Source organism: Eurosta solidaginis, chromosome 5, assembly GCF_040869045.1.
Source record: "Eurosta solidaginis isolate ZX-2024a chromosome 5, ASM4086904v1, whole genome shotgun sequence".
NCBI lineage: Eukaryota > Metazoa > Arthropoda > Insecta > Diptera > Tephritidae > Eurosta > Eurosta solidaginis.
This window is the reverse complement of record NC_090323.1, coordinates 31,926,779-31,948,924: the sequence shown is the minus strand read 5'-3', so window position 1 is coordinate 31,948,924 and position 22,146 is coordinate 31,926,779. Positions and strand designations below refer to the sequence as shown.

Below are 22,146 nucleotides of genomic sequence, written 5' to 3'. Positions count from 1 at the left end.
ACAGTTTGAAAAACTGTGTCGTCCATTTTGCAAACAAAAATAAACATAAACTTTTGCCGCAATGTGTCGCTCGATTGCCGTTTAATGTGAATTGCCAAAATATGTCGCTCTGTGAGGCGCCGCTGCCGCTACGTGTCGCGCAGCGTAATGTGCGCGTACCTTAAAGGTCGATGCACAACCAGAATTACGAAGTTCGCAAGCACACATCTTGATTGCGACGCTCTCCAATAACAGGTAACGACATGGCAGCTTTAAAGTGCGTGCACACTAAAGGGCGAATTAATGGTGACTTATAACCATAAAGCCATAACCAGATAAATCAGCTGATCGAACCTACCTTATGGAAAGGAATGTAATCGATTAATGGTGCCATACCATAACGCTAACGCCATAGCCAATCAATTGGTTTTTGGTTTCCCGCCGTATCCATAACCTAAAAATATTTGAGTTGGTGAATTTAATAACTTTTTGGAATATGTTTGTAATTTTTTGCGTTTTCATCATTTTTATGAAATTTTCACGATTTTTAGGTTAAGGCACCATTAATCGATCACATTGAGATTGTTATGGATATGGGTATGGTTACGACTATGGCGTTAGGGTTAAGGAAGTTTAATTTGGCTTTAAGCGACGCGAAACGTTCCACAAAATATTACCAGCATTTTTGCCTAATTGATCAATTTGAGATCGTGTCGTGTCGTCCGACTGTCGCTATGTGTGCATGGTTCCATACGAATACATGCAAAGAATATTTTGTCACTACGTGTCGCGTCTCTTAGTGTGCACGCACTTTTAAAGTCAACAAAAGCCATAAGACAGCTTAAATGTGTTTAATTTTTATCGTATAGTGCTATCAAAACGTCAAAATTCACCTTATGCTAAATGTGAACCGTCCCTATTTTAAGTAATACGGGATGTACATAGAACGCATTTCTCGTGCTTGAATTTTACAGATGAGTGCACTATATGGGCGAACTTTTGGCACTTCCAAATCATTTCATACAGGAATTTTGCCTCATTTCTAGGCTTTGACTCTTTAGAAGTGTCATAAGCTTATGATCTCTTAACTTTTCGCTTCGCTTTACTTTCCAAAAACTTAGTCCAGTGACACAAAGGTGCGACTGCTTTGTCAGACGAAACAAGGCTAAAATATATCGATAGTGGACTTCACTACCTTTTTAACGATTTAGCTATATTGGTCAATCCATAACTACAACGATTGTGGGATCCATTATTCAGTTTTTATTGATATTCGTTAAACTTCCATCAACTTTTTAGAAAATTCCACCGCAAGTCTTCCGAACTTTTTCTGACTATAGCTAAGGACACACTTCTTTACTTTAGCTCACAACTGCTAAACCTCGTCCAAAAATATCGGGAGAGGTGTCAATGGACGTGCTTTGGACCCAGGACCCGGAAATTGGAAATTTTATTTCTTTCGGAGATATTTGCAAACAAAATTTAAAATTTGGTTGTGGTTTTTGTAATTTTGATGATTTGGGGTACCCACAAGAAAAACTGTGGGTAAAAGTGTCTTGCGCGGATATAGGTTTGTTTTCCAAAGAGGTGTTGGACCCACCCAGGGGTAATTTTTTATTAGCGCGACCGAAGGCCGCCAATGCGGAAAGGTGTTCTGCGCAAAAATACTATGGATCCCACCCCCGGTTTCGGAGCGCTCCGGGGGCATTTTTCGGTTTTTTCGAAATATCTTTTGACATAAATAAAATTTTGAATTTCCGCTTTCGGATTCGTAGTTCTGGGATCAAAACGCGTCTTTTGACACCCCTCCCGATATTTTTGGTCGAGTTTTAGCAGTTGTGAGCTAAAGTAAAAAATTACGCGGTACGACACTATGAGACAAAAAAGGTCTCTGACTAACTGAGAGACTGACGCATTGACAACGCCATAAATTAACAACGTAACTCCTTGTCACTATCTCCGCTTTCAAGGGCGAATTAAACTTCTTTAATCTTAACGCCATAGTCGTAACGATACCCATACCCATAACCATCTCCAATATGATCGATTAATAGTGCCTTAACCTAAAAATCGTGAAAATTTCATAAAAATGAAGAAAACGCAGAAAATTACAAACATATTCCACAAAAAATAAGTCTCTTAGTCATAACGTATCCAAAACAATGAATAAAATCTACAAAAAGTTATTAAATTCACCAACTCAAATATTTTTAGGTTGTGGATATGGCGTGAAACCAAAAACCAATTGGTTGGCTATGGTATGGCACCATTAATCGATTACATTGATTTCCATAAGGTAGTTTCGATCAGCTGTTTTATCGGGTTATGGTTTTATGGTTATAAATCACCATTAATTGGCCTTTTAAGCGGCCAAAGAGGTTATGTAAATATGCCTTTATTTCATCCATTGTTTGCCATCTAAGTTCCTGTAGATTCTGACCATGGCGGAAGATACAAGGTGGCAGCATAGTGCCATACGTACAAACATAAATAAAAGTTCCATGTACGTTGTTTTTATAAATTCGATGGACAAATGTCAAAATCGTACTGCGCCGAAAGTTGATGTATCAATTCAAATAAAAAAAGTTTATAATCAGCTGTCTCATGCTGCCACCTTGTACCGTTCCGCCATGCTTCTGACTGTTTGCTGACTGAGAGAACGGACCTACCAAATGTTGGAGCTCATTGAACATACGCAGTGAATAAACTTCAGCTGGATGAGTTTCAATTACAGTTCAGTGGGAAAGTGACAAGCAAAATTATCAAAATGGTCTTGGAAAGTACAATGATATGGTGAGCAATTCTTACGATTTTTTGCATAAAAAACTTCACATTTACTGATTTCCTGTATAAAACTTGGAGTCCTTAAAGTAGGATATAAGAACTTAACAAAATAGTGTCCTTGAATGAACACATCTGAGTTATTAAACGCCGTTTAGTTTTTTTTTTGCTGTAGGCTTAACAAAATTTATTTAGCTTTCTTATTTATTTATTTGTTAGTTTTGACAATAGCGATTACCAAAGAAATGGTGATTACTTTCCGACACGTTTGAATGTGCAAAAGGATGGAATTAATCTTGTGTGTCTAACAAAGGTACGCTCGAATCCTGAAAACAATGTTGGACTAATGACAATATCCAAGTAAGTAATATAAGTTGGTTATACTAATGTACATACATAATTATTATCTGCATATACAATTCTTTTACTACAGCACTGTTGAGGTACTTGCTACACTAACCAGTGATGTAGGTCGTATATTCTCGAAGATGCATTTAGTTCAGCCTAAAGGTGAAATCAACTTATTAACCGGCATTCGTATAGCACATGCAAGTTTCTATAAAGGAGCTATATGAAATGTACATTACAACAGTTGTGTTATATTTTACAGTTGGTGCTTAAGCATCGTCAAGGGAAAAATCATAAAATGCGAATTGTTGTTTTTGTTGGTTCACCAATCAATAATGATGAAGCTGAATTAGTTAAACAAGCAAAACGTTTAAAGAAAGAAAAAGTCAATGTTGACATTGTTAGCTTTGGAGATCACGGCAACAATAATGAAATACTAACTGCATTCGTAAACGCATTAAATGGAAAAGATGGCACCGGTTCACATTTAGTTAGTGTGCCACGCGGTTCGGGATTATCAGATGCTCTGCTTTCATCGCCAATTATACAAGGCGAAGATGGTTTGGGAGGCGCTGGATTAAGTGGTGCTGGTTTCGAATTTGGTGTTGATCCAAATGAAGATCCCGAACTAGCACTTGCCTTGCGTGTATCTATGGAGGAACAGCGTCAACGTCAAGAAGAAGAGCAACGTCGCGCACTTAATGAATCTAATACAACCACCACAGGTGGTGGCACCGCTGAAACAAGCACTGGCGCTGGTACTAACACAGCAGGCGATAAAACAAGTGCACCTCCGGTTGCTGCTGCTGCTGTTGATGAACCCAATTCGGAAGAAGCAATGCTGCAGCGCGCCTTAGCCTTATCAACCGAAACGGTATAATTTTTAGTCAAGAGTTTTAGTCTAAATGAATAAACCTTTATAAATATTTGTTCAAGTTTACGATCTTTATATGCTTGTAAGGCTAACTTTTTTTTTATAAATTGTCCTAATATTTATTTTTTTTTATACTCATTTATTTAAAAACTTTAATCCGTACAAAGCCCGAAGACAATTTACCTGATTTCGCTAATATGACTGAAGAGGAACAAATAGCTTTTGCAATGCAAATGTCAATGCAAGATGCAGGTAAATTTTTATTAAGATATACATATTACCATTGATCTTAATAAGTGTATGTATCTGTTTTGTTTTTCCCAAATAGCTGATGATAATGTAACTCAACAAGCTAAACGCCCTAAAACTGATGAGAATCAACCAATGGATGTTGATGAAGATTACTCCGAAGTAATTGGTGATCCCGCATTCTTACAGGTACGCATATGACGCACAAAGACGAAAGCCTGATTAGGCTGTTTGTTCGAAAGTCAATTTTCATACTGACTTTGAAATAGACTATATTAACGGTTTGGAAAAAAGTCTTGAGATAGATCATCTTAGTTAAATTGTAAACATATCAAATTTACAGAGTGTATTGGAAAATCTGCCTGGTGTAGATCCTCAATCGGAAGCTGTTCGTGATGCAGTTGGATCACTTAGTAAAGATAAAGAGAAGGAGAAGAAGAATGATGATGGCGATCAGGCACAGTAAAATTATTTCTATTAATTGTTTACTTTTTGAATCGATCCCGCATTTTTCAGCTAAATTAAACTAAACGCAAAAAATGTGAGCTTCATATTGATTATTTTATTATAATAAATTGGTCTAAATATATGTGTATCACTTACAAATTTTTTTGATTTGGATAATTGGAAATTTTCTATTATACTGCTGTTCGTTTGAAAGACTAAGCTAGGAAGCACATCACCCAGGCAGTGGGCGTTCGATGTTTTGAAGAACTGTCGAGAGTCGTCGGTACCAAATCCCCAAACTTGTGACATGTTCTTTTTTGCACTTGTTTTAGAATTTCTAAATTTGATATCTTACTTCGACTGAGGCGTGGAGTATCACCCTATTTCGGCTGTCGTTTCGAAAACGTTTTAATAACGCCCTATTTCAAAATAAGTTTTAACAGCGCTCTATCTCAGAACCCCCCATATCACAAACTTGCTAGTTAATGGGGCAGGGCTTGGAATGCACACGCTGCTGTAGCTATGAAGACACTGTCCGAAGGTCTTGGGAAGTGTTATCAATATCTTTTGCCGGATATAGATCCGTTCCGGTAACAAGCACTATTGAGGTAATAACGCAACAATTTCGGGAACATTTAAGGGTATTTCTATATGACAGCATGACACTCTTAATATACCTCCAAAAATAACAAGAGAGGTATCAAAAGACGCGATTTGGATCCAGGATCTCGGATCCGAAAGCGGAGGCCCAAAATTTTGCAAGAGGTATTTGCGAAAAAAAATTGAAAATTTTCATGTTGTAATTTTGATGATTCTATGGTACCCACAAAAAATTGTAAACATAAGTGTTTTGCGCGGATATAGTTTTGGTCTAAAAACCGGTGTTGGACCCACCCATGGTAATATGTTATAAGCGTGGCCGAAGGTAGCCAATGCAGAAAGGTGTTCTGCGCAAAAATATTATGGATCACACCCCCCATTCTGTCGTATAGAATGACCCCTCGACATTTTTGGACGCGTATTAGCAGTGTCATGCTGTCGTATAGAATTACCCAACCAAGTTCCATGAGGAAATTGGAATCGCTTCCCAAGGCAGGCGGTTCTATGTACCGGATCGACTCGGGATTTTTCCCGACCAAGGACTGTCATTTCAGTGTGACCCCATTTAATTTGTTTCGTCCCTCCCACAAATTGTCATCCTCCCAGCAGCTCCTTGCAGCAGGACTGCTACATATTCTCTTACTCCGGGAAGGTATCGAACCCAATCCGGGTCCGTCTCCTGACCCCGGTCCTGAGAAATGGTTTTGCTGCATTTGCCAGAAAAGAATCTTTTTAGGACGGTCATACTCTGTTCAGTGTGTCTCGTGCAAGGGATGGTTGCATCGGACAGGTTGTTCTGGGCTTGATCCCAAAACCCGACGTCCACGTAACTTTTATAAATCTTTTGTGGCTCCTTACTGCTCACGCCCAAGGGCGTCCCGTAGTCTACGCCTAAGCGCCCTCCCCCCCCCCCCCCCCTCCCCCCTATACTTTCCAGCAGCCTCGCTGCTCAGCAAGCCACAACAAGTACCCGCTGCTGCTCGCGCCCCATGGCGCCAACAACTCAAACAGCTGATACCACTCATAACTACTACCTTCGTAGTAGAGCTGGTAGCAATGCTGAGCATCAGCCCCTGCCCCCGTCTTCTTCTCCCCCCCTCTTTTCTGGCAGCAATCGTGCAGGTAAGGGAAACAGACTCTTAGTCCCTACCTCCGTTTGCACCGTCTGCCAGCACAGAATATATAGGTTTGCGACATCCGCTCAATGCAGCTCCTGCCTTGGGTGGTGCCACTTTCCTAGATGTTCTGGTCTCCGCGACGGCAACCCCTCGACGGGTTTCATCGCGCCATGTTGCCGGGTCGCAAACCCAAATCACCCGGGTACCCCAATGCTTGCCCAAGGGCGGCCAGTCCCAAGGCCACAACAGCAATTGCGTCCTGGCCTTCCACAACCTAGGCGTAGTCACCCGTCACTTACCCCTAGAGTGGCAGCGTCATCCCTCATGCACTTCAGAATTCTGCAGTTAAACTGTAATGGACTAACTGGGAAGATTACGGAGATAGTCGATTTCATGAAGCGGCACAACATCCGCATTGCTGCGCTTCAAGAGGCTAAACTCACAGCAAGATCTGCATTGCAGACCTGCTCTGGGTATAATGTCCACAGGAAAGACCGCGAGAGCGGAAATGGAGGCGGCCTCGCGTTTATTATACACCACTCTGTGCAATATTATATATTTGATCCTGGCATCGACCGCAGGGACAATGTCTTAGAACGTCAAGGCCTATCTGTCCGGTCAGGCGATGCAAATCTAGAAATCATCAACATCTACATCCCTCCTGTCACCTGTTGCCCCAGTGGATACCGCCCTAATATCGAGGCCTTACTCACTGGCAACAATCGCATTATCTTAGGCGATTTCAATGCCCATCACGACCTATGGCATTCAAACTTGCGGGCGGACAGTAGGGGTGAGATGTTGGCGGATCAAATAGACGAAACGACGTTCTGCACAATAAACGGAGACGCCCCCACACGTATGGTAGGAAGCTGTCATAGCTCGCCAGATATCTCAATCGTGAGCGCAGAACTCGTAAACTGCGTCAACTGGCAGCCGATGGTAACATTGGCATCCGACCACCTGCCACTTACGCACTTTCATAAACTTCAAAAAAGGAAAGTGGGAAGAATATAAATCTGCAACAGACAGCAGCTTTGCTGCCCTCCCTATCCCGACTGATGCCCGCCAAGGGGAGCGTGCCTTCCGTAAGGTCATTGAATCCGCCTCGGCACATTTCATTCCCGCCGGGAGAATTCCCGAAATCCGGCCCCACTTCCCGGCGGAGGCCGCGAGCTTAGCGAGGGAACGCGACCTTATAAGACAGCTTGATCCAGGCGACCCCCAAATAAGGGATATAAACCAACGAATCAGATTGCTTGTGGACGAACACAAGCGGGCGAAATTGGAAGAGCACCTAAGGTTGTAACCTCTCTACCGGTGTAGGTAAACTTTGGTCCACCGTAAAGTCCCTATCGAATCCGTCTAAGCACAAAGACAAAGTTTCCATCGCCTTTGGCGATAAGGTGCTGTCGGATGCGAAAAAATGCGCGAGCGCTTTCTGCCGACAATATATAATGCATCCTACGGTCGACAAAGATACGACGGAGAGCCAATAGACACGCACATAAACACAAATTCAGCGCGTCACCAATCACCATCACCGCTAGAGAGGTTGAGGACGCCATTGGTCGCGCTAAACCATCCAAAGCAGTGGGCCCAGACGGCATAGCCATGCCGATGCTTAAAAACCTTGGGAAAGAGGGTTTCAAATATTTAGCGCATGTCTTAAACCTGTCTCTTTCCACCTTTGTCATACCCGAGAAATGCAAAATGGCCAAGGTGGTCCCGCTACTAACACCTGGGAAACCAGCTAACGTAGGTGAGTCATATCGTCCGATATCTCCCCTATCGCCAGTGGCAAAGAAGCTTGAAGCCATTTTGCTCCCTTATTTCCAAGCACATTTGCAGCTAGCCCCTCATCAGCATGGCTTCAGAAAACTCCATAGCACTACCTCCGCGCTAAATGTCATTAGCACCCAGATAAATTGCGGTTTGAATCAATACCCCCACCATAGAACAGTACTCGTAGCGCTCGACCTATCAAACGCCTTTGATACGGTCAACCATGGCTCGTTACTGCAAGACCTGGAAGGGTCTACCCTTCCCCCATGTATTAAAAGGTGGACCGCAAATTATCTGGGTGGTCGGCAGGCATCGGTGCAATTCAGAAACGAAACATCAAAACCAAGGAGAATTAAACAAGGGGTGCCACAGGGTGGTGTCCTATCCCCACTTTTGTTTAATTTCTACATATCTAAGCTACCTTCACCACCGGAAGGAGTCACAATCGTTTCCTACGCCGATGACTGCACAATAATGGCCACAGGCCCAGGCCCAGAGATCGATGAGCTATGCAATAAAATAAACGGCTATCTCCCTGATCTCTCCAGTTTTTTCGCCTCGCGAAACCTGGCATTGTCACCGACTAAATCTTCCGCGACCTTATTTACAACAGTGACGCCCCAAACGTCGACCATATTGAACATCCACGTCGATGGCACTACGCTACCGACTGTCCTACACCCCAAAATCTTGGGTGTAACGTTTGATCAGGATCTACATTTTGGTGCGCACGCAACCGCAATTGTTCCGAGAATTCAGAGCCGTAATAAAATCCTCAAATCCCTTGCTGGCAGTACCTGGGGAAAAGATAAAGAAACGCTCATGACCACATACAAAGCAATTAGCGTCACCCATATGGTCGCCAAGCCTAAAAACTACCCACTGGAAGAAACTACAGGCCTGCCAAAATACTGCTCTCAGAATCGCCACGGGCTGTCTTCTTATGTCCCCAGAACACCATCTGCATAATGAGGCGAGAATACTCCCCATCAGGGAGAGAAATGAGATGCTGACCAAACAGTTTCTGTTGAATACCCAGAAACCTGGGCATCCCAACAGACATCTGATTGATGAACCAGCACCGCCTAGGGGCCTAAGGAGTCATCTCCGTAAGCATTTTGTGGAAATACGGCACCTGAGAACCCAGCCGTATGAAGCGAAAAAACACAAGCAGGTCCTTGGTGAACTCCATAGACAGGCGTCGGACCTTTATGTCGGGAATTGCCCGGTGAATCCAGTACTTGAAGAAAAATATCCAGAACTCGCGGAAGAGGAACGCATACTCCCCAGGGAAACGCGTGTCACTCTTGCTCAACTTCGTTCTGGATACTGTAACAGGTTAAACTCTTACCTATCCAGAATCAACCCCGACATACAAAATGTATGCCCCGCTTGCAATTTGTCCCCACATGACACCAACCATCTCTTTAATTGTAATGTGGAACCAACGCCTCTAACACCCCTTTCCTTATGGTCCACCCCTGTTGAAACGGCAAGTTTCCTTGGACTCCCGTTAGAGGATATTGATGACAATCTGTTGTTGTTGTTGTTGTAGCGATTAGGTTACTCCCCGAAGGCTTTGGGGAGTGTTATCGATGTGATGGTTCTTTGTCGGATACAGATCCGATACGCTCCGGTAACACAGCACCATTAAGGTGCTGGCCCGACCATCTCGGGAACGATTTATATGGCCACATTAAACCTTCAGGCCATCCCTCCCTCCCCACCCCCAAGTTCCATGAGGAGCTTGGGGTCGCCAGAGCCTCGTCTGTTAGTGAAACGGGATTCGCCGCTCGAAGGTGAGGTTGACAATTAGGAGAAGCTATATATTGCGCTACACAACCCCTTGAATCCCAATCTGTGATCGGTCGCGGCTATTAGGTGGGGCGAGCATTGCTACAACAACAACAACAGGAACTTGGAATCAGCAGAGCCTCGCTTGATAAATATGTGTATGATACATTGATATTTGTAACAGCACTCACCTCGCGTTGTGAGGCTGGGTTGACAATTGAATTGCGGAAATTGTGAATTGTGCTTATCAGCCCCTATTATATAAATTATTTTCGCATGCAATAAAATGAAAGTTCATTTGGGTAAAAGTCTAGTAGCGGGGTCGACTGCTAATACGATTCCAAATATCGAGAGAGGTGTCAAACGACGCGTCTTGACATCCGTATTAATAATCCGAAGGCGGAAAATAAAAATATTAGCTCGGTCAAAAGATATTAACGAAAAACCGAAAAAAGACCCGCGGCTACCTCCGAAACCGGGGGTGGGATCCATAGTATTTTTGCGCAGAACACCTTTCTGCGATGGCGGCCTTTGGCCGCGCTTATAAAAAATAACCCTGGGCTACGCCATGCTAAGTCCGGGTGTGTGGTATAACCGCGGCTACCGCCACGGTGATGCACAATTTTTTTTGTGGATACAACACAACAACAACAACATGAAAATCGCCAACTTCAACTGCAAATATCTGCGGATATAGATAAAATTTTTCTTTTTCATCGGATTATTGTTCTCGAGATTAATACGCGTCGTTTGACACCTCTCTCGATATTTTTGGTAGCGTATTAGCAGTCGACCCCTCAACTAGACTATTACCATTTTCGGTCACAAAATAATATGATAATAAGAAATTTACATGATTTAAGAAGTATTTTTTCTATATATTGTTTAACTTTAGTGCTTCACAAAAATCTAAATAACTGCATACTGCAAGAAATGCTTCCAACTTGTCTGATGAATTTACTTTTCGCCTTTGTATTCTTTCATATGAACCAAAACCCAGGCCGGTACAATTAACATGGATGCGCACATTGCTCCTCCTAGGATGAATTTTTCCTAAAATTAAAGATCAATTAAAGTCTTCAACTGAATATATCTCACTAAACACGAGTTTACGTAACCCATTTCTAGTAGTGTAAAATAAAATGTTGCTACTCACGGCTTTAGAAATTTTATTAGCTGGAGGTCCAGAAACAACAGATTGGCTACGTCGTTGCAATCCATTGCGGATGGCTGGAACCAAGAGACGAGCAGCGCTATTTTGGAACATTTTACTATTAACTTGGAATTCAGTCAATTGTCTTATTGCTGGCCGAAACAAGAAACCATAGATTATCTATGCAAGAAACAACCATTATCTACTTGTACGGGTATTTGACAGTTGGTCATTAAGCAATTCAGCTAAGGGAAATCGCGGCATCTTTCGGTCCATTGCCGCAACAAACATTGTTCGGACAAATCAAAACTGTTAGGGTACTAAGAAAATACCAAAATACTATCGATTATTCGATTATGAAATCGGTGCCGGTGCGAACTCTACTGGCATACATATTTAACATTTTGCTAGAGCGGCTTTAGCACCATAGTGAAAATTTTTGTATCTCCGAAAATGACTGCCTTTGAAGGTAAGAAATGAAAAATATGATTGGTCAAATGCTTTATTTCCATTACTCCCCATATAGAATTTGGTGTTTTACCGGAAATTGCCAAGGCAATCGAAGAAATGGAATGGACCTTGCCGACCGATGTACAGGCTGAAGCCATACCACTCATTCTCGGAGGTGGCGATGTACTTATGGCCGCCGAAACTGGTTCTGGTAAAACAGGAGCTTTCTGTTTACCTATTTTGCAAATAGTTTGGGAAACATTACGCGATTTAGAGGAGGGAAAGGTTAGCAAAACTGCTGCTGCCGGTGGCGCTATTGCACCATGGACAATGTCGTTCTTTGATCGTGGGGCAGCACTTGCCGTGACACCGGATGGAATGCGCTGTCAATCGCGTGAGTTTAAAGAATGGCATGGTTGCCGTGCAACAACCGGCGTCCGTGGCAAAGGAAAATTCTATTATGAAGCTACTGTCACTGACGAAGGCCTTTGTCGTGTGGGTTGGTCTACTGAGCAAGCCAATCTAGATCTTGGTACATGTCGTAATGGTTATGGCTTTGGTGGTACAGGAAAAAAATCCAATAATCGTCAATTTGATGATTATGGGGAAGCATTTGGTAAAAATGACGTGATTGGCTGTTTTCTCGATTTGCAGGCCAATGAAATTGCGTTTGCCAAGAATGGCAAAAGTCTTGGTGTAGCTTTTCATATACCTGAAAATCAACGTAATGAAACATTTTATCCAGCTGTTGTGTTGAAAAATGCTGAAATGTTGTTTAATTTTGGTAAAAGCGAATTTAAGTATCCACCAAAGAATGGTTTCGTGGCGGTTTGCCTAGCAGGTGCTGAACGTTCTAAAGCAAATCCGCTTGCTAGTCCTGCAACAAATGCAGCAGCCAATAAGCCAGCACCTAATGCACCACAGGCCATTATTATCGAGCCGAGTCGTGAATTAGCTGAACAAACTTATAATCAAATTGAAAAATTTAGAGTACATTTAAGCAATCCGGATGTGCGTTCGCTGTTACTGATTGGTGGTGTTAAGTTAGAAACGCAGAAAAGTTCACTACAACAAGGTGTCCATATTGTAGTCGGTACACCTGGACGGCTTGAAGAGATGATTAGTAGTGGGTTTGTGTCGTTGACACATTGCAGGTTAGACTCAAAGCGCACTGCATATTGAGTAGAATTTAGATTTGTTTTTTACCACATTTGCAGATTCTTTGTTCTAGATGAAGCTGATGCATTGCTAAAACAAGGTTATACCGATTTAATCGATCGTCTTCATAAGCAAATACCAAAAATTACATCCGATGGACGTCGTTTACAAATGGTTGTCTGCTCGGCTACACTTCATGCATTTGAAGTGAAAAAGATGGCTGATCGTTTAATGCATTTTCCTACATGGGTTGATCTTAAGGGCGAAGATGCTGTGCCAGAAACTGTACACCACGTTGTTTGTATGGTCGACCCCCAACAAGATACCATTTGGCATAATCTAAGACAACATATACGCACCGATGGTGTACATGCTCGTGATAATGTACAACCACAAAATCCCACACCAGAAACATTATCAGAAGGTGTTAAAATACTTAAAGGCGAATATTGCATATCTGCAATTGACCAACATAAAATGGACCGTGCCATTATCTTTTGTCGCACCAAATTAGATTGTGACAATTTGGAAAAATATTTTAAATCGCGTGGTGGCCAACGTTATTCATGCGTTTGCCTACATGGTGATCGTCGTCCACAAGAGCGTAAACAAAACTTGGAAGCATTCAAGCGTGAACAAGTGAAATTTCTTATTTGTACTGATGTTGCAGCAAGGGGCTTGGATATAACTGGTCTACCGTTTAGTTAGTTAACTACCTAAATTAAAACTATTTTATTTAAAATTTCAAATATTTTTTAGTGATTAACGTTACATTACCCGATGAGAAGTCAAATTATGTACATCGTATTGGTCGTGTTGGTCGCGCAGAACGTATGGGTTTGGCCATTAGCTTAGTATCAACAGTGCCAGAGAAGGTAAGCATAAATGCTTAAAATATACACATACTCCCAAGTTGTATCCAGGAAACAAGAAGTAGAAGATAAACGAAGGTGAGTTTGTAAATGCAAAAAGTGCAGCACTGTAGAAATAAGGCGCTTCTTATTCCTAAGATAAGCGCAAAAAACGAGAGGTATGTTAGTAACATCTTAGTTATTGTACCAAAGAGGTTGAGGACGCGTCGGTCATGCTAAACCATCCAAAGCAGTGGGCCCAGACGGCATAGCCATGCCGATGCTTAAAAACCTAGGAAAAAGAGGGTTTCAAATATTTAGCACATGTCTTCAACCTGTCTCTCCACATTTGTCATTCCGGGAAAATGGAAAATGGCCAAGGTGGTCCCGCTACTAAAGCCTGGGAAACCAGCTAACATAGGAGAGTCATATCGCTCGATATCTCTCCCACTTCAAAGCAAATTTTTTATCTAGCCTGTCATCAGCATGGCTTTAGAACACTCCATAGCACAACCACCGCGCTAAATGCCATTATCACCCAGATAAATTGCGGTTTAAATAAAACCCCCCACCATAGAACAGTACTCGTTGCGCTAGACCTATCAAAAGCTTTTGATACGGTCAACCATGGAACGTTACAGCAAGACCTGGAAGGGTCTACCCTTCCCCCATGTCTTGAAAGATGGACCGCAAATTATCTCTGAGGTCGGCAGGCATCGGTGCAACTTAGAAAGGAAACATCAAAACCAAGAAGAATTAAACAAGGGGTTCCACAGGGCTGTGTCCTATTCCCACTTTTGTTGTAACTTCTACATATCAAAGCTACCTTCGCCACCAGAAGGATTTACTATCGTTTCCTGCGCCGATGACTGTACAATTATAGCCACAGGCCCAGGCCCACAGATCGATGAGCTTTGCAACAGAATAAACGGCTACCTCCCTGATCTCTCCAGTTTTTCGCCTCGCGAAACCTAGCATTATCACCGAATAAATCCTCCGCGACCTTATTTACAACATGGACGTCCCAAATGTCGACCATTTTGAACATCCACGTCGATGGCACCACGCTACCGACTGTCCTACACCCAAAAATCTTGGGTGTGACGTTTGATCAGGATCTACATTTTGGTAAGCATGCAGCCGCAATTGTACCGATAATCCAGAGCCGTAATAAAATCCTCAAATCTCTTGCTGGCAGTACTTGGGGAAAAGACAAAGAAGCGCTCATTACCACTTACAAAGCAATTGGCCAGCCGATTGCATGCTACGCGTCCCCTATATGGTCGCCAAGCCTAAAAACTACTCACTGAAAGAAGCTACAGGCCTCCCAAAATACTGCTCTCAGAACTGCCACGGGCTGTCTTCTTATGTCCCCAGAACACCATCTACATAATGAGGCGAGAATACTCTCCATCAGGGAGAGAATTGAGATGCTAACCAAACAGTTCCTGTTGAATACCCAGAAGCCTGGGCATCCCTACAGAAATCTGATTGATGTGCCAACACCGCCCAGGGGCTTAAGGAGTCATCTCCCTAAGCATTATAAGGAAATACGGCACCTGAGAACTCAGCCGTATGAAGCAAAAAAACACCCCCCAGCGGGTTAGGGGGTCAGAATATACCCGCGGTAGGTATGCCTGTCGTAAGAGGCGACTAAAATACCAGATTCAATGGGTGTGTAGCGCAACCCTTTCTCATGGAACTTGGGGGTGGGGAGGAAGGGATGGCCTGAAGGTTTAATGTGGCCATATAAATCGTTCCCGAGATGGTCGGGCTAGCACCTTAATGGTGCTGTATTACCGGAGCGTACCAGATCTGTATCCGGCAAAGGACCATCACATCGATAACACTCCCCAAAGCCTTCGGGGAGCAACCTTATCGCTATAACAACAACAACAACAACTACAACGCGTTCCCCCCAAATTCTGCCGCTCTAGTGACCTTGTCGAGAAAACTTAAGATAGTCATCAGATTATATGACAGCAGAGTTCTGTCAATAAGGTCACACGATAAAACATATTAAACTTTTCGGGAGCTCACGGGGGTTTACACCCTATTTTTGAACTCTTTCGGTAGGCCAGAGATTTTCTATGAAGTGTTGTGAGCATGATAAATACCACACAGAAATGCTTTATTACAATATTTGTATCTATATAATATTTGATAGGTTTGGTATCATGGTGAGTGGTGTCCAACTCGTGGTCGCAATTGCCAAAATACAAACTTGACTGATGTACGCGGTTGCTGCATTTGGTACAACGAAAAGAATGTAAATATGCCATACAATTTCAAATGAATTAAATAAATGACAATAATTCTTCCAACAGTTGCTAGGGGAAATTGAGGAGCATCTAAATATTACCATACAGCAAGTTGACAAATCTTTAGTTGTACCACAAAACGATTTCGACGGCAAAGTTGTATATGGTCAAAAGAATTTGAATACTGGAACCGGCTACAAGGATCATGTACAGCAGTTGGGCCCAGTTGTGCGCAAACTAACTGAACTTGAATTGCAAGCGCAATCCTTATTCTTGAAACGTTTGAAATTTTAAAAACATACACGTTTGAAAATTGTTCGAAATGCAATCATATACATAAAAGCCATTTGATTCAATAATGGAACATGAAAAAAAAACATTTTATTGCTTATAAATAATGCATATTATGGTATTAATTTAGTTAAAACATGCATACGTACATCCAATAAAATGGACTAATCCACAGAAATGAATTAAAATTGATATTACTTATAACTAATAAAATTCTAATATCAAGATCATATCATGTTTTTTTTTCTTTATCCATCACATATTTAATATTATAAGTCTCGCATACTTACTATGCTGTGGATGCACCTGCAGCATTATATTCTATTTCGTCCTCCCCCTCAACACCGTCCTCATCTTCTTCATTGAATTGTGTTCGCATTTGTTGGACAGATAATAGTTGTCTGCAAAGCTGATTACCAAATGATTCAACATAACTGGGACTAATTTTATCTAGTAATGCATAGGGTGTTTCATAAACTTCGTCATCCACATTTTCATTGGCTTCGCCTTTATCGGCATTGATTGTGTCGAATACATTAGAGACTATACGAAAGCCAATACCTGATACTTGAACGCAATAGTCATTTCGCTCAATGGTTCGCACATTAAGGTACACTTTATTTTCATTGCTCGGCAATTGACGTGATATCTCAATTAGTGCAACATGTGGATTAACATCTCGTATAATAGCAGCTGCTTCCTCTTCCCAGTTGATTACTTCTTCGTCGTTATTGTCAAACTCAGGAGTACTGGTAGTGTTATCATCTGGTGCAATACTCATTGTCTGTGATTACAGAAAGAACACTTAGCTCATGTACAATTTGTATTCATATTCCCCATACCGTTCAGTTGTGTTCTTGTAGTATATTAGTGTATCTGTACAATCCACTAAAGTTCTTTAGTTAATTTTTTTTTGGTAATAGTCTAGTTACGGGGTCGACTGCTAATACGATACCAAATATCGAGAGAGGTATCAAACGATGCGTCTTGACATCAGTATTAATAATCTGAAGGCGGAAAATAAAAATTTTAACTCGTTCAAAAGATATTAACGAAAAACCGAAAAAAGACCCACGGCTACCTCCGAAACCGGGGGTGGGATCCATAGTATTTTTGCGCAGAACACCTTTCTGCGTTGGAGACCTTCGGCCGCGCTTATAAAAAATAACACTGGGCTAAGCCATGCCAAGTCCGGGCGTGTGGTATAACCGCGGCTACCGCTACGGTGATGCACACTTTTTTTTTGTGGATACAACACAACAACAACATGAAAATCGCCAACTTCAACTGCAAACATCTCCGGACAGAGATAAAATTTTTCTTTTCCGCCTTCGGATTATTGTTCTCGAGATTAATACACGTCTTTTGACAGTTCTCTCGATATTTTTTGACGCGTATTAGCAGTCGGCCCCTCAACTAGACTTTTACCTTTTTTTATTGTGTAGCCAATCCGACATGACGTTAAATACAGCCAAAATTTGCAAGCAAATTATTTCTTCCTTCGGCACTAGCACCCGTAACGTCAGAATGTTTTAGAGGTGCCTTGTTTATCAAAGCCATAGATGAATGGATTTGCAACTCTTTGTTTCGAGAGAGCGCTGTCAAAATTCACATTTTTTATAGCATTTATCAATGATGCCACTCCAAACAAAAATGAATAGATCTGAAAATGGGGATTTTTGACATAAATTTCGGCGATTATAGTTTCAATCATCTAATAAAATGATGATTGTAAATTTTTTATTCCTTTAAGAGTTAAATATAAACAAATCTAAGTAAAATTTACATTTCAATTAAATTACTTAGTCAAATATTGTAACGCATTTAACTCGCAGTGAAATTTCGAAATTTCAGTAAATCGGACCTATGATATAACAGTTAACATTATTTAATGGATAGGGCTTATCCTACATGTCTGGTGTCCCAGGTTCTGTGATCAAAATGGACTGGTTGCATCGGGAGTTCATATTTACAAAACCTGTTTTTAGTGATAACTTTTGAATGGGAAATAATATTTACCCTCCGCCTTCGAACTAATAATATTTAGACTAAAATAAGTATTTTTATCCTTTACCCATAATTTTTGAACGCTATTCTACAGTTGTAGGTCAAACTAAAGTTTACCGAAATTTTGGCCCGTTTTTCGTTTTGACTGGCACATTTTTTGTTCTGGCACCCGCTTCAGCTGGCGCGAGGGATTTATCTGTGATTGTTGCCAGCAACAACTAGAAGATAAATCCCAAAAGACTCGTATCAATCTAATCTGTGATCAAAGCGGTTCAGCTTCTGCCATTGTTATTCAGCAAAATTATTTTCTTCCTTTAAATAATATCAATCTAGCAAGCATAGATTAGATTGATACGAATCTTTTGTTTACGCTCTCATATTTTCGCTCACGAGAGATTTATCTTCTAGTTGATGCTGGCAACAATCAGATAAATCCCTCGCGCCAGCTGAAGCGGGTGCCAGAACAAAAAATGTGCCAGCCATAACGAAAAACGTGCCAAAAAATTTGGTAAACTTTAGTTTGACCTACAACTGTAGAATAGCGTTCAAAAATTATGGGAAAAATGATAAAAATACTTGCTTTAGTGTAAGTATTATTAGTTCGAAGGCGGAGGGTAAATATTATTTCCCATTGAAAAGTTATCACTAAAAACAGGTTTTGTAAATATGAACTCCCGATACAACCAGTCCATTTTGAACCTGGAACGCCCACATGTAGGATAAGCCCTATCCATTAAATAATGTTAACTATTATATCATAGGTCCGGCTTCCTGAAATTTCAAAAGAATATATGGTTTTCACTGCGAGTTAAATGCGTTAAAATATTTGACTAATTAATTTAATCGAAATGTTAGTTTTACTTAGATTTGTTTATATTTAACTCTAACTAGTCGTATTATTGTAAAATAACTTTAAGGAAATAAATATTTTTCGACTATCATTTAATTAAATGGTTGAAACTATAATCGCCGAAATGTATGACAAAAAACCCCATTTTCAGATCTGTTCATTTTTGTTTGGAGTGGCATCATTGATAAATGTTATAAAAAATGTGCATTTTGACAGCGCTCTCTCGAAACCATGGTTCAATTATGTACAGGTTGGCTCATCTCAGCAGCTGATTTTATTTATGTCATTGCATGGTCGAAGGGATTGTCAAAAGGAGATGGCAAACTCAAAATGAAACCAACACATTGGCAACATTTTACTTACACATACAAAAACTGCTAAGTTTTATGTTTCCATTCCATACCATTCGCACCATCGCCAATACACAGATTTTGACAATTTGAACAGACATATTTTGTTGCTTTACAGATGAGCCAACCTGTATATAGTTGAACCATGCTCGAAACAAAGAGTTGCAAATCCATTCACATTGTTTACTATATAGTTTGGCAGCTTAATTCGAAGTTATGTTGCGAATAGAGTGGAACGCAGGCCGTGAAAATAGGCACTCGAATGGAGTGGAATGAAGAACAGTAGGAAGACCAGAGTTGCATTGGATCAATCATTGCATCAATATTAAAGATAAATTTCGAAAAAATAATTAAATACTTGAGTATAAGCAAACATTTTCTATCAATTACTGCAAGTAAGGTGTCCTAGATGATATATTCTATAATTATAGCATTTTATGTCTGTTTAAAAATTTAACTTCAATTTCCCTAAGATTTCCGTAATATGGCCATTAGTGATGTTTGTGTGTGTGTGCAAATTTTGAGCGATCAGCTGTTAGTTGCGCTACTTGGTAAAGTTTACAACATTGTAAATTTTACCAAGTAGCGCAACTAACAGCTGATCGGTGAAAATTCGCACATTCACACGCACAGTTCTCGACTCACTTTCAAAAAAAAACTTTAGTTTATTTAATTCAAATTTTAAAGTGAGATAATCCATATAAATTTATGTATCCAGAATATATATGGTGCTTTTGTTGTTATTAAAACAATAGTTTTATTTATATTAAAGCTTTTATCATTTTTTTTTTTAACTTTGAAAAAACTCCGAACACCATTCCTTCATTATATGACATTCGACTGCCTAGTCCACTGCCTTCCACTCTATTCGCAACATAACCTCTACTTAAGCTGCCAAACTATATAGTAAAGAATGGTTTACAATGTCCATTCATCTATGCTAGCAAGGACAGTCCAACTGTGGAGCTTAAAAAAATATCGATGGACCATCTGTACTATCGATAGTTTAAAAAAAGTTATATATGCAGATATCGACTTCTTGGCAAGGCTAAGGCAAGGTGCACACGAGGCTACGCGTCATAGACACTGCAGGCGAAATTTGTGCACGTTGATGCCGAATACATGTATTTGAATGGAGAGCTGCATACGAGGCGTCAGCTGCATGAAAGCGACAAAGCATGATATTTTCGTGTAGCTAAGCGTACAGCTAGGTTGGTCGCTGAGCGTACGTACGCTTGAAAAAAAGGAAGAACAAGATGTTTGTTTACATTTTTTGTATGCAAATTTGTGTAATTAGTTAAAAAATGTTACTTTAGTTAATAAAAGGGCGTGAAAGGTATATTACTTATGCGAAAAAGAGTATTAAACACCACAACAGCTTGGTTAGACATTGTTGAAGCGTTTAAAAGGCTAAAAAGTGTTGGAAACTAGAAATCACCCTTTTCTCTAGTCCGCGGTGGTTTAAAATTGCCTTTCACAATTTACAAAGGCACGGGGATGCAAACAACGTTTAATACCTATTTTCCTTTGGTTTGGGGGACGGATATAGCTGAAGAAATTTAATTTTTTATTTTTTTCAATAATTGTTTGTTTTTTTTAGCGACGCTGGAAAGTAGCTTCGTGTGCAGATCTTGAAGCGTAGAGAAATTGTAGCTATATGAAATATCTATGACGCGTAGCCTCGTGTGCACCTTGCCTAAAGCCCCCATTACTGATACTTAGCATAGACTTGACTTGACTTGGCGTAAACTTGGCAACTTACCCACGATTATACTCCACTTGGCGCATAAAATCTGGCATCATAATCAGTGTTGAAATTTATTTTTAAATAAATGTCAATTTGTATGACAAAATGTCAAAATTAAATGGAAACAAACAAATGGCATCTCAAAATGTAAACGTCACTTAGAACTTACATAGAAAATCAAAATTCAACAGACTTCTAAGTCAAGTTAAGTTTTGAGTAATCAGTAATACGTCAATTACACGGTTCAAGTATCCTTGTGCCAATTACCAATTTGCACAGGGATTTGCCCGGTGTATGCACTGGTTGCGCGATTTGCGCAGAGAACTGCGCTAAAATCAAAACGATTTTGATATTTACGCATGTCTGCAAATATTAGCCGTGTTTTTTAACACGCGCGTATACGTTTCGTTTGCGCGTGTTAAAAAACGCCTATCTTCGCTTAGATAATGCTTAGGAGACCCATCTAGCGGCTGTGGTAAAACAACTAGCTACAGCAACAGGGTGTACCGAAAAGCGGAGACGCAACGCTCTGATGGCCATAGGGTATAACATATAGCTGAATCAGTTGCGATGAATTGTGGACACACATATAATACATAGAATTAGTGTACAGGGTGAAACAAAGACACATATTTCAGTTACATCTGAGTATAATGCGTATTGAAATTTAGTAGGACAAAATTTATGCGCAGCAATTTCAGAGGTGTATTTATAGTTTGTCTCTTAGCAGTCAATATAAAGTTTAAGCGTAAACGGATATACGCGTGTTAAAAAACACGGCTATTGCATATGCTTTTTTCTTCGTATAAGAGACGTCAGTTCGGAAAAAGTAGCGAAATGCTCGCTGCAAACCGACGAGATGTCAAACGTAATGTTTGGTCGGGGTATCGGTGATTCCTTTTCTCCCAAATTCTGACAATTTGCTACTCATTTTTATGGTAAATTCGCTCCGCGCCATGTTGAGCTCTTTGCAGAATTTGAGTTTTTTTAAGTTGCAGATATTTTCTTATTTCTGGAAAGAGTAATTCTGTACAAACGAAAACAAATGCAACT

General features: G+C 40.7%; 4 protein-coding genes across 5 annotated transcripts; 2 read left to right on the top strand and 2 right to left on the bottom strand.

Moving 5' to 3' along the window:
• The first annotated feature begins 2,648 nt into the window (after positions 1–2,648).
• On the top strand, positions 2,649–4,837 carry Rpn10 (regulatory particle non-ATPase 10). The gene is made up of 7 exons (XM_067791714.1): positions 2,649–2,772; positions 2,980–3,120; positions 3,194–3,308; positions 3,371–3,982; positions 4,150–4,234; positions 4,311–4,420; positions 4,575–4,837. The coding sequence occupies exons 1-7, from the start codon at positions 2,747–2,749 to the stop codon at positions 4,695–4,697; spliced, it is 1,212 nt and encodes a 403-aa protein (XP_067647815.1). The 5' UTR covers positions 2,649–2,746; the 3' UTR covers positions 4,698–4,837.
• Positions 4,838–10,823: 5,986 nt separating this feature from the next.
• On the bottom strand, positions 10,824–11,322 carry COX8 (Cytochrome c oxidase subunit 8). Its single transcript, XM_067791181.1, has 2 exons — positions 11,132–11,322; positions 10,824–11,028 (listed from the first exon to the last, which is right to left on the bottom strand). The coding sequence occupies exons 1-2, from the start codon at positions 11,240–11,242 to the stop codon at positions 10,933–10,935; spliced, it is 207 nt and encodes a 68-aa protein (XP_067647282.1). The 5' UTR covers positions 11,243–11,322; the 3' UTR covers positions 10,824–10,932.
• A 168-nt stretch (positions 11,323–11,490) lies between these two features.
• Ddx1 (ATP-dependent RNA helicase Ddx1) lies at positions 11,491–16,327 on the top strand. The gene is made up of 6 exons (XM_067791177.1): positions 11,491–11,597; positions 11,655–12,732; positions 12,796–13,439; positions 13,496–13,611; positions 15,755–15,856; positions 15,915–16,327. The coding sequence occupies exons 1-6, from the start codon at positions 11,582–11,584 to the stop codon at positions 16,140–16,142; spliced, it is 2,184 nt and encodes a 727-aa protein (XP_067647278.1). The 5' UTR covers positions 11,491–11,581; the 3' UTR covers positions 16,143–16,327.
• LOC137253752 (GSK3-beta interaction protein-like) lies at positions 15,724–17,696 on the bottom strand. Of its 2 annotated transcripts, XM_067791180.1 has the most exons (4): positions 17,568–17,696; positions 16,982–17,027; positions 16,430–16,923; positions 15,724–16,120 (listed from the first exon to the last, which is right to left on the bottom strand). In XM_067791180.1, coding segments are annotated over exons 3-4 (492 nt in total). In that variant the 5' UTR covers positions 16,921–16,923; positions 16,982–17,027; positions 17,568–17,696; the 3' UTR covers positions 15,724–16,119. The 2 variants fall into 2 exon arrangements, with proteins under 2 accessions (XP_067647281.1, XP_067647280.1); XM_067791179.1 differs by lacking the exon at positions 15,724–16,120 and having other exon boundaries at positions 16,195–16,923.
• Positions 17,697–22,146: the final 4,450 nt, after the last annotated feature.

Excerpts from the sequence above, each read along its gene's own strand:
- Rpn10 (XM_067791714.1), top strand. The coding sequence starts at position 2,747 with ATGGTCTTGGAAAGTACAATGATATG. Across the intron at positions 2,773-2,979 it reads TTGGAAAGTACAATGATATG|TTTTGACAATAGCGATTACC; the intron begins GTGAGCAATTCT and ends TTTATTTGTTAG. Across the intron at positions 3,121-3,193 it reads GGACTAATGACAATATCCAA|CACTGTTGAGGTACTTGCTA; the intron begins GTAAGTAATATA and ends CTTTTACTACAG.
- COX8 (XM_067791181.1), bottom strand. The coding sequence starts at position 11,242 with ATGTTCCAAAATAGCGCTGCTCGTCTCTTGGTTCCAGCCATCCGCAAT. Across the intron at positions 11,029-11,131 it reads CTAATAAAATTTCTAAAGCC|GAAAAATTCATCCTAGGAGG; the intron begins GTGAGTAGCAAC and ends CTTTAATTTTAG.
- Ddx1 (XM_067791177.1), top strand. Across the intron at positions 12,733-12,795 it reads GTGTCGTTGACACATTGCAG|ATTCTTTGTTCTAGATGAAG; the intron begins GTTAGACTCAAA and ends CCACATTTGCAG. Across the intron at positions 13,440-13,495 it reads TATAACTGGTCTACCGTTTA|TGATTAACGTTACATTACCC; the intron begins GTTAGTTAACTA and ends AATATTTTTTAG.
- LOC137253752 (XM_067791180.1), bottom strand. The coding sequence starts at position 16,920 with ATGAGTATTGCACCAGATGATAACACTACCAGTACTCCTGAGTTTGAC.